This window comes from Penicillium vulpinum, assembly GCF_028829585.1.
Source record: "Penicillium vulpinum strain IBT 29486 chromosome Unknown utg000003l_segment0_segment0, whole genome shotgun sequence".
NCBI classification, from domain to species: Eukaryota; Fungi; Ascomycota; class Eurotiomycetes; order Eurotiales; family Aspergillaceae; genus Penicillium; species Penicillium vulpinum.
Genome location: NW_026643243.1, coordinates 4,910,048 through 4,926,319, shown reverse-complemented (window position 1 = coordinate 4,926,319; position 16,272 = coordinate 4,910,048). Strand labels below are relative to the sequence as shown.

At 48.4% G+C, this 16,272-nt stretch overlaps 4 protein-coding genes across 4 annotated transcripts; 3 read left to right on the top strand and 1 right to left on the bottom strand.

Moving 5' to 3' along the window:
• Window positions 1-1,604: 1,604 nt before the first annotated feature.
• On the top strand, window positions 1,605-4,604 carry schA (serine/threonine protein kinase SCH9; the record flags this gene model as incomplete). The annotated part of the gene is made up of 3 exons (XM_057254605.1): window positions 1,605-1,657; window positions 1,923-3,107; window positions 3,167-4,604. The coding sequence occupies 3 exons, from the start codon at window positions 1,605-1,607 to the stop codon at window positions 4,602-4,604; spliced, it is 2,676 nt and encodes an 891-aa protein (XP_057108467.1).
• A 5,343-nt stretch (window positions 4,605-9,947) lies between these two features.
• N7479_006910 (uncharacterized protein) lies at window positions 9,948-11,444 on the top strand (the record flags this gene model as incomplete). Its single annotated transcript, XM_057254604.1, has 1 exon — window positions 9,948-11,444. One exon carries the CDS (start codon window positions 9,948-9,950, stop codon window positions 11,442-11,444), a length of 1,497 nt encoding a protein of 498 aa, XP_057108466.1.
• A 612-nt stretch (window positions 11,445-12,056) lies between these two features.
• N7479_006909 (glutamine--tRNA ligase) lies at window positions 12,057-14,000 on the top strand (the record flags this gene model as incomplete). The annotated part of the gene is made up of 1 exon (XM_057254603.1): window positions 12,057-14,000. One exon carries the CDS (start codon window positions 12,057-12,059, stop codon window positions 13,998-14,000), a length of 1,944 nt encoding a protein of 647 aa, XP_057108465.1.
• A 590-nt stretch (window positions 14,001-14,590) lies between these two features.
• Window positions 14,591-16,168, bottom strand: N7479_006908 (proteasome regulatory particle base subunit RPT5; the record flags this gene model as incomplete). Its single annotated transcript, XM_057254602.1, has 3 exons — window positions 14,591-15,249; window positions 15,311-15,726; window positions 15,855-16,168. The coding sequence occupies 3 exons, from the start codon at window positions 16,166-16,168 to the stop codon at window positions 14,591-14,593; spliced, it is 1,389 nt and encodes a 462-aa protein (XP_057108464.1).
• Between the last annotated feature and the right edge of the window lie 104 nt (window positions 16,169-16,272).

Genomic DNA, 16,272 nt, shown 5'->3' with positions numbered 1-16,272 from the left:
CGGACTCGGTCTTGTGCATAACGGAATATGCACATTGAAATCATGCAGGTTTTGGCTGTGCATCGAGGGTTGTATACCTCGAAAGGTCGAGATAATATTTTAAGAACCGCACAAACCCATATATGGTAAATGCAAATTAATGCGCACTTTAAATTATGCAAGTCCAGATATGAAGAAATTAGATATTGAACATGGATCTTTATTTCCATGGCATATCATTCGTACATAAAACTCGAGGGGTTGTAGAACGTAGGTGTCGATCATCTCTTTACCCCCCACCTACTCGAGGGCGTTGATAGTATAAGCTGAGGGGCCAAAACTGAGATCAGCGATTGCTCTCTAGCATTGTTTTTCCTTGTACAATTATATACAGTCGTAGCAAGCTCATTTCTGTAGCACGTACTCCGTACATCATTTTCACCGGGTCTTAAATCCGCCGGACCACATGTTAGCGCAGAGGCTAAGACCCCACGATGACGCATGTGGAGGGCTTGGAGTACTACACAACGTATCTCACATTTCACCTGGTATGCAGATGCAAGGGGAGCTGAGAGCTAGACCTGGGCTATAATCAAAGCTGAAAGGCTGTGATCTCGCGATCGGGGTCTCGATCTATGGGTTTCACAGTTGTATTTTAGTTTATGAAGATAATTGTACCATAATGATAAGATTATACCATAACATATACAAAGTACTACCAAGTATAGAATATGAAAACCTAAGAAACGGGTTTATCAAGTATAGATGTCACCTGAAATATTAGATACCCCGCTGAGTGGAGAGAGATATCCACGATAAGAGAATAGCCAAAGAAGAAAAGGGCGCATACTCCGTGAGAGGCAAATTTCTCTCAGCCTCTTGAAAAAGGTATTGTATGTCTTGAATGTCATTCGGACTAGTGACCGTGACCTGAAAATCCAATAATCTTGATTTCTTTTCAAAGTAAAATCAGAAGGAATAAGGACAAGTAGATTCCCCCTCTTGATATCTAGGGCTAAGTCCACATACTAGTCTCCATATGACGTTGGTCGTTTTTTCTGTATGTTTCTATATATTTTGCATTAATAGATTTCTGATTTCTATTAATAATCAAAATAATATAATGTGCATATTTCTTGTTCTATATTATATTACTACATATTAGGAAGATGTACGGAGTAGATGGGGAGACCTACAAGAATGCGCCAATATCCTCTTTTTTTTTTAGGTTCCGGTCCTTTTCAGAATATGCTCAGCTTCAGACTAAGATTATATCTTATATCTTATGTACCTAGGTATGATCTTAGGCTTATGTCGGAATAATACCCAGAAATATGGACAATCAGTGACCCTTTTATCTTTTTTCAGTGGGTTCTATATTACCGAAATCCCACTTAAATCCAAAAGAAAAACCGTCGAATCACTCTTTTTCTCACAAAAAAAAGAGAAATAAAAAAGAAATCCAGAATATTCATTTTCCTTGTTGGGGGAATATCCGAACGGGTTCAAATCCATCCCGCAAACTCCCTTAGCTCATCAAAAAATCCTTTCTTTTCCAACTTCTCAACCTTGAAATTTTACCCACTTCCTCTCCTCGTTTTTCGACGTTCTTGAATGGAAACACAATGGCTGCGCAGAGCGGACCCGTGTTGCACGGCGACAACGTGAAGACAATGAAGTGAGTCAACTTCCTTTCTATTCTTTTCTACTTGCCTTGGGAATTCCTCTTTAAAGGCGGGGTTAAAAGAGGGCAAAAAAAGAAGAGGGTCCACGATCCCCTCACACCGCATTGCATCACACCTTGTTCTTGTTAGGGTTGAACCTGCATGAAACACATTTCGAGGATGCCTTTCTTTCGGACCTTGTCGGAATTTGCCTACAAGCTTTGACTTCAAGATTTTATCGGAGTTATCGTTTGGCTAACCATCATTCCGTCTCAATAGCTCTGGACTGGAAGACGATACCCAAGATCAGATCAGGTCAAATGGTTCTACCCCGACCCCGACTGGAATTGCAACACCTGAACCTGATCCCGCCGACAAGCGTCTGCCTTCCATTATGCACAACTACTTCCAGGTTGGTTCTCTCTCCGGTGATAAAGCGAGTCTGCCGCGGTTATGGTCATGTCTGTCGAAACCCTCTGAGGACCCTCAATCAAATGCGCGTACCCAACACTCCTCCGATTCCTCCGAGTCTTTTGTCATGATGGAGCAGGAAGATGGGTCTGATAAGATGGAGGAAGAACATCCCAGTCTGCCCACCCCTCCACACTCCTTGTTACAGCACGAGTCGGATGAGATGGAACTCGGGACGAGTCCAGGAGTGTCCTCTATCTTTACAACGCTGAAGAATTACCTGATTTCACCTACCCAAACCCCCCCAGAAGACTCTCCTGCCCGCCGTCAAACCTCCCTCCCAGTATCCAGCGTCTCTGACGACCCCGTTCTTGCCACACATTTCTCCAATCCATCCCTCCCTGTCTCAGATCCCTTTTCCCTGTCTGAAGCTCCCCTTTTCGACCATGAGAAACCGCATGTCTCAGTATCTTCCGAGAACCTAGCCAAGCTAACAGAAAACGCGCCCGATGGGTTGCGTCTTAAGAATACCCCTCCTCTTACTCCCCGGACCATGTCCAACGAGGTTCCAGCCGCCCAGGAAAATGGCGCCACTTCAGCCCCGCAAGAGCCGTCCCAGACCGAGTCAAAGCCAGAAGACACCGAAAGCTCCACGGACGAGATCACCATGAAACTCGATGAAGCATTCCCATCCCAGTCTCAGTCTGAGGCTCCGGCTGCAGCTGTAACATCATCCCCGGCTAACGGCGCACCCACAGGCCCGATCAATGGCAAATTGTTTGTGAAGATTACTGATGGTCGAGGACTGCGGCCAAGTTTCGATCCATATGTGGTGTGTGTATTTGAATGGAATGAGTACATATCAAAAGGTGCTCGCGACGGTGAGGAGGAAAAGAAACGGCGCCAGCTGGAGTCAGATGCCGAGGAGGCTGCCGGTCGGCCTATGGCCATTCCATTGAAGAGTCGGTCCAGCTCTCACAACAGTGCTGTCGAGGGTGATCACAAGGGGCGCACGCCCGTGACAGATCCGCACTGGGATCACGAGGCCACCTTGTATGTTACTCCAACCTAATTCCTTACCCTTGGATCACTCACTAATACGTTTTATTAAGCGATGTTATGGGAGATCAGTCGGAACTTGATGTCACAGTCTATGATCGCAACAACCAGGAAGCTTTCTTAGGTCATGTACGCCTCTGCATCAACCTTAAGGAAGATCATAGCCGACTAGAAGGTTGGTTCCCATTGGTCGCACGTGGTGCTGGCGACAACCAAGTGTCTGGAGAAATTCACCTCGATATGAAGTTCGAAAAGACAGATCGAAAGCAGGTCGGACCGAACGACTTCCTCGTCCTCAAACTTATCGGCAAAGGAACTTTCGGTCAGGTCTATCAGGTTAAGAAGAAGGACACACAGCGTATCTATGCGATGAAGGTTCTCTCGAAGAAAGTTATCATTCAGAAGAAGGAGGTGATTCACACGCTCGGAGAACGCAATATCTTAGTACGCACCGCGATGACTGCCTCTCCGTTTATTGTTGGATTGAAGTTCTCCTTCCAAACTCCAACAGATCTCTACCTCGTTACGGATTACATGTCGGGCGGCGAATTGTTCTGGCACTTGCAGCGTGAGGGTCGGTTCCAGGAGGCTCGGGCCAAGTTTTATATTGCCGAGTTAATTCTGGCTCTGCAACACCTGCATGATCACGACATCGTATATCGTGATCTTAAACCGGAGAACATTCTGTTGGATGCCAATGGTCACATTGCGCTCTGCGATTTCGGTCTATCCAAGGCAAACCTGTCACAAAACGACACCACCAATACCTTCTGTGGTACCACGGAATATCTGGCCCCAGAGGTATTGCTCGATGAGCAAGGATATACAAAGATGGTCGACTTCTGGTCCCTGGGTGTCTTGGTCTTTGAGATGTGCTGTGGCTGGAGTCCTTTCTACGCCGAGGACACTCAACAGATGTACAAGAATATCGCATTCGGCAAAGTCCGATTCCCCCGTGATGCCCTTAGCACCGAGGGAAGAAACTTTGTCAAGGGTCTGCTGAACCGAAATCCTAAGCATCGATTGGGCGCCAACGGCGATGCTAAGGAGCTCATGGCACACCCATTCTTCCACGATATCAACTGGGAGACATTGTCCCGCAAGGAAGTGATTCCTCCGTTCAAGCCGCAGCTGCAGTCTGAAACCGACACATCGAACTTCGATCCCGAATTCACCAACGCTATGGATCTGAACAACTCGCTCAATCTTCGCGCCGCAAACCTCGCCAACGGCCTCATGCCCGCTTCCACGCCTTTGTCTCCCGGGATGCAAGCCAATTTCAAGGGCTTCACCTTCGTCAATGAGAGCTCCATCGATCACCATCTTATGGACGATAGCGATCACATGGAAGAAGACTCCATGCACGACGATCACTGGCGACGAGGCCACCGGTCGGGCAACTCAGGCGACCAGCGCATGACAGGCGTCCAAAAGACGCACGACGGCACGGAACCCGGGATTTTCAACGTTGATGATACCTTTGACATGTGATTACGTTTTCTTTTTTTCCCCTCCTACTGCATGACCATGGAGTCTTGATGTGGCACACATTATTGTTTCTTGTCTTGTCTTGTACATGCCTTCGGATTGCATCACTTTCAACACGCAAATATCGGTTTCCGTTTTCCATTTCCATTTCCATTTGCCTTCACCTTGTTTCTGATTCCCGTTTCCTCACTCATGCTGGTGTTTCTGTTGATTTTGCCCCCCTGCTTCCTTTCCTTTATCCTTTCAGTCTGTTTCCTGTTCTGTCAGATGCCGAATTGAGACGGTGATTATCCTGCGATCGTAGTCATGGTACCAATCTTGAGCCTCGCTACACGTTGTGGTCACATGTCTCTCCTTCATTTCGTCAGCCAGTTCCCAGTCACATACCCCTCCCCCCGGGGTTCCGGTCTGTTTCTTCACGTTCTGTTTCAGAGGCAACCCCGGGAGGTTTTTGCGTGTTTAGTGGAGTTGGGCTTGGGTAACTTTCATTGTGCACCTTTATTGTCAGTCATCATGTTCTGGTGCGGTTAGTCAAAGCGAGCTATCTTTGTCTTTGTCTTCTATCCTGCCTCCATTGCAGTGTTGATATAACTTTATTCTCTATCCTCTGGGATTGGTGTCCTGAATTTCGATACCTGCTCTTTTCTCTTGGTTCTTTTCCCCGCTCTTCTCTCCTGCTTCTCTACCTTTGCTTTCTCTCTTTTTGGGGTTTCCTGTTCCAACACGGTACGGTGGTAATTTGAGGAATACTTCTCCTCACGACTTTTCTTTTTCTTTGCATATCCAGGTTTGATTGAAGTTGCCCAGATTCGAGGATAGCCGAGTGGTAGCAGAGGCTTTTTATTCTAGTTCCATTTGCATGGCGTTAAGACTGGCGTCGGCATATCATGGGCCTCGATCTACATCTGCATTTTGCATCGCGGGGGGGGAACGGATATGCTTTTCTAGTCAGTTGTCAGACTTCCATCCAATCCATCCGTTATTACGGTGGAATTATTTGCTACTTCTTCTGAGCATTTAGATAAATCCGTTCCTGCTATCTCTACTACTTTCTGGCTACCTCCTTCCATTTCAGAACTACAACATAAAATCGGAAGGCACGCCTCCACCTGCGAGTACAAACCCCACCTCCCCACTGGAACGTGAACACTCATAGCCCACTATCTGAATCCCAACCACACCATCTATACTGGTAAACTTCCTCACCCATATCAAGCTCAAAAGCGTTCTCGTCCAAAGTCTGGCCTTCTATATCGTTCGCAATCAGCTGGTCTGTCCGATACTCTCTCCCGCGCTCAGAATGGTAAAATCTTTCCGTAGTGATTCACAGCCAACAATACCCAATTCTCCCCACGCCTTCCGATCCGCAACTATAACAATTATCCCGTTCCAGTTTGGACGGCGATTCCTTAGGCCAGCGCCATTCACAACATGATAGACCTTTAAAAGTATCGGGATAGTGGATAAGAACCGCGACCAAGTACAACGGCACAGAGCCTGGCCTTCTGCTGGCGACCCTGTCCTCAAAATAAGGGATTCTTATCTCCTTCGGGTATGGTGATACTATTGGGCCTGACCTTTTCCTTATTTTCACATGTACACTCTTCTTCTAGACACCAAATTATTCCATTCGGATGCCCTCTTTCAGAGCAATGAGGCGCAGCCGACTGTATCCAGCATTGGCGGCTTCTTGGCTTGTCTTGTTATCTTTCCGTCCGTACCATGTCTGGATCGAGAAAACTACATATGTAGAGATGCTGAACCATCCTTGGAACGTTCCTCTTCTGTCATAAGGTTTTGGGGCAGCACATATGGAGGGAATTCACCTGGGATGTCTTCTCCTGCTGAGTATAGCTGTTTCTTTATCAGTATATATTCTTACGGGTTAAGAGACAAGGGGGCTAGGGTTATATTGCGGCCGTGCTTGCCAAGCCGAAGCCAGGACTCAACAAGAGTACGATGCTGCCGTTTCTTTGAGAGGGGAGAATTGGCATCTCACATTGCCTGTTGGAATGTTACTGTTTGATTTTAGTCTATTTTGGGTATAACACTGAGATCAAAGCCGACTGCTCCGGTATTTGGCTGGGCTCCATTATCGGTGTGGGTTCCAAGCTAGCAACCACAACTACGACAGTAGGAAACTGCGTCGCAACTACTCCCACCTGCGCAGGAATGGTGAGCAACTTTGATGCCTTTTATATGGCCACATATGGGGATTGATGCGGCAAAATCGCCACACAATATCGTATCACCATTAAGTAACTATCGAAATGGAATAAGGAGATTGGATTAACCTGCAGAAGGCTGTGGCCTGACTACTATATTTGTGTTAGTATCGTGGGCGTGGATCCTAAGCCGACGACAACAACCAAGGGCAATGGGGTGGCTATATTGTATGCCGACGCGGACACAGGCTGGCAAGATTTGGACCTGTGATAAGTCCCATAATGTTGTGGATGGGGATAATTGTGAGACAATCGCCAAGGTGGAGGGAGTTACATTAGCCAATCCCTATAATTGGAATAAGGGAGTGGGAAATTACTGCTGGACTTTGTGGCTCTTATATTATGTGTATATTGGAGTCAGCAATGGTGCCAGCCCTGGAAAGTAGATAAGGTGACAAATGTTTGAAGACTGCCTACCTGTAGGTGGCCTCTCCACAGTTAAGATCGGTAAAAACGTGATATCGATCTTGTAGTTATACCCTTGCTTGGAACCTCAAGTAATCCCTTTTTAAGACCGCTGCTGACATCATAGTTTTAAGCGGTGTTCTTATGTTGTATAACAGAAAATCGGCAAGGTTTCATCATAGATTGCTGTCCCTGTTTAGATAGCTGTTTGTAATGCATCCGTTTTATTTTTAGTAGTAAAAGTCGATGGCTTTTTTTGGGTTATAGATGGCGATCGGGATGGATCTTTCCAGGGACTTATTTAGATGGTGTATCTATTTCATGTACGGAGTAGCTAAGTGGACCTTCCAAATGGAATTCGAACACCCCAAGAGTGGCGTTTTTAAGCCCTAGTCGTCAGCGTAATGAGATCCAATAGCGCAATTGGCCGCAGTACTAGAGTTGGACCCTCAGTACGGAGTACGTCTCCACCAGATCGGGATTTCAGCTGTGAGTCTCTTCCACGTTCCGATCTGTTGAAGTGGATTGAGATATACCCGAGCGTTCCGCCTTTGGTTGGATATATCGTAGCCTAGAGTATATGTGTAATTATATAGACGGACTAAATACTCCGTACTACGCGTTGAAATATTTCTTTTGCGTCGAGTGGCCTATTCGCCGATCTTACTATATTGGTCCGGGAGATTGTCGGAGTTTAATCGACTCGAGTCATGTTTATTGGGGTTTTTATTTAATAATATATAGGAGTATGGAGTACATTTTAGACTATATGATACTATAGGTGGTCATATTCGGGGAATGTTGATATTGTAAATATTGATACTATATATATGTCGATCTCCTATGCCATGCAGTGACGCGCAGACCACTCTGGAGTACTTCGTATCCATACATAAGGCGAAAGTCAAAAGTAATAAAGGCCATTCTGAGCCGTCTGATTGCCTATTTGATTGGCCTGCAGGATGATATGCGCATGGGCCGTTTTGATATAGGGGATAATAATATACAACATAAGTGCTCCGTACTAGACAGACCACGGACTATAAACTGAAACACCTAATATAAATCAAGTTAAAGGATAATAACATATAACATATATATAACATAACAGAATATACCAATATACCAAAAAGCAAAGAAGAAGGAAAAAAAAAGGAAAAGGGGTAACATGTGTTATGACCCACCAAATTAAACCTGAATAGGTGATAGCGTGGTTAGGTCCACGAACCCTTTTGGCACTCGCTTTTGATATCTCATTTAGTAGATTCATCATAGGGATGTTAGAGGGAATATGTATAACTATATACTATCTACATATCTATATCTACAAGTTCCTACAAGAACTACATATATAATCCTCTATATCCGATACCGGATATAGAATTGTATGTAGGCAACCCCTGAACCGCCCCTTCCCGTCTCCGCTCTACCTGGGCACACTGCACGGCTTACAGTCATGGAGGTCCACGGGTACCTTCAAATCATTCCTGATGTGGGGGAGATCGACTGCCATTGTCTTTTCTTTTTTTTTTCCCTCCCTTTTCTAAACATACGAGTACTTTGTGCGGAGTAGTTCCTAGAGTGTTTCTAGTCCCATTTTCAGATATCCCTACCGTTCTCGCTCTTCTTTCTCTTCATCTTTTCATTTCTTGATTAGGCTGCTACTTAACACAAGTGCTGTGACTATAAGGGAATCTGCCGATCTCCATATATTACGCTATATTCCGAACTTCCTTTCCGAACCCCTCCTATTGGGAATTGTCTTTGCTTTTTCTTATCTCGCATCGTTTGTTCCGATGCCAAAGCAAATTCACAATGAGTGTTATCGCTAGAACAGAGACCCCTGCGGGATCTCATTCCATCTCCGAGAATCATGCCGACTGTTCCATTTCAAATACTTCCCGGGCCTCCTCGATATCCTCCTACAGAACCAACTATAGCGCCTCAACTACGCCGACCACATACTCCCCTTCCTCCCCTTCCTCCCCTTCCTCATCTTACCGTCAATCCGACTCTGTCAATTCTCTTCCTAAATTAAGTGAACCAGTTCAACGCCGAGTACCACACGAGGTCTACGAGGTGATAATCTACCATTTAGAGGATTTACACAAAGGGCAGCATCAAACAGGATGTACCACGTGTTTTCAACGAGATTTACATGCCTTATCCTTGACCTGTCGGTCTTGGGAAAAGGCTGTTAGAGGCCCGCTGTGAGTTCGAGTCCACCCTCCCCCCTTGTTTGATTCAAGGTTACCAAGAAAGCCAGAATTGTGTGCTGATTGAACATGCCATACTAGATACCACAGTATACACATTGTCGGAAATGACTCCCCGGCTCAACTCAAGAAATATCGTCTGAAAAGAGGAAGTCGCCTGAAGCTTCTGAGGCGAACCCTTCGTGAACGAAAGTTGCTGGCCAACCTTGTATACGACCTGCGGGTGCCCCAATTAGATTTGCTCTTTACCACGACGAAACAAGGTACGCCGTGGCAGGAGTATCGAGACTTGGTAGCATCCGTGGTTATGGTATGCCCAAACTTGGAGCGCCTGTTGGGCTTGTCTATCCCGTATCATCATGTATTTGATCGTCTGACCCATGCTTTGTCAACCCGCAAAAAGCTCAAAGAGCACACCTGGGTTTTGGGTGAGCCCGCAGAAGCATCGGAGCTAGTCACTGCGTGGCGATTCATGCCCTGGGAGCCTGGCTCCCTCCCAGATGTTTGAGTTTTTGAATTACCACACCTCGTGGACAAACTTGGAGACACTGATGCTTTATGGGTTGAATGGAAATGGAGCATTGGAGCCTAGCATCTCCCTGCGCATGTTCAATCTTCTTCCTTCATTGCGTAACCTCTGCATTACCTCCTTCAACAAAGACTCCTTTGATGATAGCACATTGATGTGTCTGCCACCGTTGGAGTCATTAAGATTGGAGAACCTGCCAGGGATTACAGACGCTGGCCTTTCGCAGTACACGTCACGATCCGAATCACATACTCTCAAGACGCTCGTCTTGATCGAGCAGAATGTCGAGTCGCTACTAGTCATTTCTAAAATCCTTGCGTCACTACGACGACTTGAACGGTTCAAGATAGCCCAGACTGAAAAGTGCCCAACTTTACCGGATGAGCATATGATCTTCCAGCCTATCCTGGCCTCATCATCTCTAAAATATCTCCACTGGGATGTGGCATGCCCAAACCCAGACGCAGCCCTCACCCAGCTCGATACCCTCCCCTTCCAGAAACCAACACACCACTCTAACACCCCCAACTCTCATCTTGCCCAAAGCATCCTTTCCGCTGGTTTCCCTCAATTGGAAGCTCTCCGAGCACCCTCCGATGTAGAGCCCCCAGGTGCGCTCCAGGCTGTCTGCCGACCTGTATTAAAGGGTCAAGCTCTGCTCCGACCAGACCGGTACAGTTTGCCTCGCAGCTCCCACGGTTCCGTGAATACCCGACCACTCGCTCTGCCAGCGGGCAACAATCTGACCTCAGCTCGAATCCGTGCTCAGACGTTCATCGACATGGCAGCCAAGGACACCGAGGCCGGCATGCCGGTTCTGATCCAAGATTACTCGGACGCGTATGTGCCGGATAATGCGCAGTATTCTCAATTCGAGGAAGAGCCTGTTCAGGAAATGGACGACTATGGGATCTGGGCTGCCTCCGAACGGTTCAGACACAAGGACAATGACCACAACGGCCCCAAAACGGTCTACGAGTTCCGCATGCCAACCTTGATTGGCCGTAGTGGTTTCCGGGATCCTGCAACGGGCGCATCAATCCCCCACTTCGTCCTCCGTCCTGATATCCCCGGCCAGGAGTTAGACGGTGGCTTGATTGGGTGGAAGCAAGTGCTCGCCTCGAACCAGTCATTGTCATATGCTGCCGGAGTAGGCGTTAATTGCTTCGGCGGCGGAATCCCTTCTACCCCACCCCCTGACGACCTCCTGTCGCCTGCATCCACCATTTCAAGGTTTGGCTGGGGGAGCTTGAGTGGGCGGTCTGTGACGTCGGTAATGGGTACGTCTCCAACGACACCCACCACACCAATCACACCTTTGAGTAGTGCATTGGGCTCGGCCTTGCCTTGGGAGAAGGATACCTGTACTGGAACCTGGAACCACAAAATGGGCCGGGACTGGTGGTTCCATATGGAGCGTGAGCGTCCGAGCAATTCAGAGCTCATTGACATTAAACAACTTTTTTAACCCATTCTTTCTACACCTTTTCCCTTTTTTTCCCTCCTTCTATTTCTTGTCTATATATACTCTACGCCATATACCCCACACCTGTTAGAATCTCTTTTTCTTGTATCTTTTTTTGTCATTTCGTTTCGATCATCTGGTCCGCCAGTTCTAATCTCATTGTACAGTGCTCATGATGCAAGCGCTGCTGTGTCAGATGGACGGATATGGGGTTGCATAATCATTCGATGGGCTTGGGCTCTTGGTCGTTTGAATCTTTCATTGTTATATCATTATTGGCGCGTCGGTAGGAGGTCAATGTGTTCTTCTTTCTGTCATATTTGAGTCTGTGCACTCCTTGTATCATGTTTGTACAGCATTGGTTGCATAGTATATAATAATTGAACAGCATATGAAATGGCCTTTTAGTCTTTATATGTAAAAGTACATAACTAACCCATAGCCCTGTATTGTATGGGGGCTCTAGTACGGTATCTTTGGGCAGTATACAAGATGACTCATCCCGGGCTAAATCGGACCGATAAGCGAATGTCAACTGATAAGCATTGAATACAAAGCCCCTCGTCGAGAAAAAAATATCCCCCACCTTTGCTCTCACAATCGTTATCCGTCGCAATGGACCCCGCAAAGCCCGTCGACCTGCCTGAGAGGCCCAAGGAGGCCACCGAGCCTACCGACCCACCCAAGAAGTCCAAGAGTCAGGAGAAGAAAGAGGCCGCAGCGGCCAAGAAAGCGGCGGCCAAGCTAGCAAGACAGGACCAGCCCAAACCAAAGGGAGAGCCAAAGGCTCCCAAAGTCAAGGAGGCTGCTGCACCCCGGGACCCTGATGCTATGTTCAAGGTTGGTTTCCTGCACGACGTCTACCAAGAAAAGCCCCTCTCCGAGACTGTCCCCAAGATCCGCACGCGATTCCCGCCTGAGCCCAACGGATACCTCCACATTGGCCACAGCAAGGCCATCGCAATCAACTTTGGATTTGCGAAGTACCACGGCGGTGAGTGCATCCTGCGCTTCGACGATACCAACCCAGAAGGCGAGGAGGAGCGTTACTACAATGCCATCCGGGAGATTGTGACATGGCTCGGCTTCACACCTGTGCGTGAGACCAATGCCAGTGATAACTTCGACCGCCTCTACGAGCTCGCAGAGGACCTTATCAAGCGTGATGGCGCATATGTTTGCCATTGCAACAAGTCCGAGATCAAGGCCCAGCGTGGTGAGGTCGAGGGCGGTCAGCGTGGCGGAGAACGCTTCTCGTGCAGCCACCGCACACGACCCATCGAGGAGTCCATGGCCGAATTCCGCGCCATGCGCGATGGAAAGTACAAGGCTGGAGAGGCAGCGCTGCGCATGAAGCAGGATATCACAGACCCGAACCCACAGATGTGGGATCTGTTCGCCTGGCGCATCATGGGTTCTGAGGACAAGCAGCACCACCTCACCGGCGGCAAGTGGAAGATTTACCCCACCTACGACTTTGCGCACTGTTTGTGTGATAGCATCGAGGAAATCTCACACTCGCTGTGCACAACTGAGTTCGAGCTTTCCCGTGTCTCATACGAGTGGCTCTGCGATAAGCTGGAGGTCTACCGCCCCAACCAGCGTGAGTACGGTCGTCTCAATATCACCGGCACAGTTCTGTCCAAGCGCAAGATCATCCAGCTCGTCAAGGAAGGCCATGTCCGCGACTGGGATGACCCACGTCTGTACACGCTCATTGCGCTGCGCCGTCGCGGCGTGCCCCCCGGCGCGATCCTCGCCTTCGTCAACGACCTCGGCGTAACAAAGAACACCACCAACGTCCAGGTCACCAAATTCGAGCAGATCGTCCGCCAGTACCTTGAAACCACCGTCCCACGTCTGATGGTCGTTCTCGAGCCGCTGAAGATCATCATCGACGACCTCCCAGAAGACTACGTCGAGCTCCTCGACTGCCCCTTCTCCAAGGACCCCGCCTTCGGCACCCACGACATCCCCTTCACGAAGACAGTCTACATCGAGCGCTCCGATTTCCGCGCCGTCGACTCACCAGACTACTTCCGCCTCGCCCCAGGCAAAACAGTCGGCCTCCTTAAAGTCCCCTACCCCATCACAGCAACCTCCTTCGAAACAGACCCCGCTACCGGCGAGGTCACCTGCGTCCACGCCAAATACGAGAAGCCCGCCGAAGGCGAAGCCGTCAAGAAACCCAAGTCCTTCATCCACTGGATCGGCGAGTCGGCCGCGCACAACAGCCCCATCCGCGCTGAGGTCCGTGCTTTCAACTCGCTGTTCAAGTCCGAGGATCCGTCCGCCCACCCGGCTGGTTTCCTCTCCGATATCAACCCGGACTCGGAGGAAATCTTCAAGGATGCTATGGTTGAGACTGGATTCCGGGATATCTCCCGCTCGGCGCCGTGGCCTAAGGAGGAAGGCGCTACGGAGCCTGGTGAGAATAAGCACTCTATTCGCTTCCAGGGTATGCGTGTTGCGTACTTTGCTGTTGATCGTGAGTCTACTGATGAGAAGTTGGTGCTTAATCGCATTGTTACTCTTAAGGATACCCAGGGTAAGAATTAAGACTTGGAACTGCAGGCTTTCTGATTAAAATGACTTTTCCATGTCCTTAACTCTTTATTTTCTCTATGTTTTCCTTTCTTGTTTCTTTCTTATAAACTCATGGTGGAAGGAAGTTGTGTGGGGGTGTGTGATAAGCCACTGTTGTTGGTATGGATTTATGACCATTGCATCTTTGCGTGTCTTTTGCTCTTTTTTTTTTTTTTTCTTTTCGGCCCTTTGGGATTCTCTAGGCTGTTGTGATATTCACTATGCATAATTGATTCCCGTGGCCCCGGGGCAGTTATTGGTATATGGTACAATGCACAGTGCTCAAATACAACTTTTGAATCTGAATATCTATGTCTACGAGTACGGCTTCACCATATAGACAGTATCATCTTACGCCAACGGATTAAGTGCAATTTACTTGGTAGATGTATAAAGAAAATCGTTATAAAAGGTCCACACCATTCATGCATAACGAATTACCGGCTTCCATTCAAACCGAGGGAGCATACATACACGAGATGACTCGAGACATCAGAGAGAGGCAACGAAGGAGGGAAGATCGTGTAAGGATCGGGACATAAAAAGGCAAGATAGTCTATACTCTAAACATAGATGCCCATGTTGGTATCCTTCTTCTTAGCCTGGACCTCGGCGATAGCATCGACGTAGTTCTCATGACCAATCTTGCTCAGACCCTTCCGCAGCGCAATCATACCAGCCTCAACACAAACAGCCTTGAGTTGGGCACCGCCGAACTCGTCCGTACTGCGAGCCAACTCGGCCCAGTTAACACTGTCCTCGACGGACATCTTACGCGAGTGAATCTGCAGGATATTGGCGCGGGCTTCCTCGTTCGGGAGGGGGAACTCGATCTTTCGGTCCAGACGACCGGAACGCAGGAGGGCAGGGTCCAGCACGTCGACACGGTTGGTTGCCGCTAGGACCTTGATGCGGTCGTCCGAGGCAAAGCCATCCAGTTGGTTCAGGAGTTCCAGCATGGTTCGCTGCACTTCGCGATCTCCGGATTTCTCTGAGTCGAAACGCTTGGTACCCACGGCATCCAGCTCGTCGATGAAGATGATAGAGGGCGCCTTCTCCTTAGCTAGGGCAAAGCAGTCGCGCACAAGTTTGGCGCCGTCTCCGATGAACATCTGCACCAGTTGGGGTCCGGCGAGCTTGAGGAATGTGGCGTTCGTCTCGGCGGCACAGGCACGGGCCAGAAGCGTCTTACCCGTTCCTGGGGGTCCGTACATCAAAGCACCTGCGGAAGGGAAATGGATAGATTAGCTTTGGAGTACCGGAGAAAGAGGAAAATAACTCACCCTTAGGGGCCTTGATGCCGATTTTCTTAAAGCGCTCTGCCTCCTTCATAGGCCATACGATGGCTTCCACGATCTCTTCGATCTGCTTATCCAGACCACCAATATCTGTGTACTTCTCCGTAGGCTTCTCGTCGACCTCCATTGCCTTGACGCGGTTGTCATACTCGGCAGGTAGTGTGTCCAGAATGAGATATGAGTCCTTGTTGACACCGATCAAGTCACCGGGCTTCAGCGTTTCGTGATCGACAAGTCCAATGAGCGGAAGGAAGATCGTCTGACGGGTGGAGGTCTTGATGACAGCTGATTTGCCTACGCGGGTGGCATCCAGGTCGATATTAGCCCCTTCCTCTGCTGCCTCTGCCTCCACATCAAGATCCAATAGCTCGACGACGTTTCCAACAAGGTATGGCAGTTGTCTAAATAGTCGCAGATAAAAATGTCAGCAGATTGTTGACAGTAAAGTGTCTTTTTGCCGATCCGCAAGCCGGCCACCAAGCTCCGCGGGCTTGCAGAACAACGAATATGGGGAACGGTGAAAGCACACCTGTTGTTCTCGATCTTCTCTTGATTATCCTTCACCTTCTCCCTCATTGTGCTCTGCTCATGTGTCAAACGTTGGAACTCGCTTTTCATGATTCTCATCTCGTTCTCCAGCATCCGCCGTCGCGTAACGATGTCTGCCGTGCTTGAGTTCAAGATATCCTCGTCCAGCATCTCTTCTTCTTCGTCTTTTTTGTCGGCGTCTTGCATATCAGCATCGCCATCGCCTTCGGGCTTCTTGCCATTCCCATCGTTCTGGTCTTGCTTCTTCTCTCTCTGCTCCTGCTCAAGGTCGTCGAGGTCCTCAAGAGTCGACATGGCGGAATCGAGAAATCGGGAATTATAGAATCAGATCAATAGAAAGCTTGGAAATGAAAAGCCAGCAGGTCGATAGATTGGAAAAGGATGGGGGAAGATGAGAC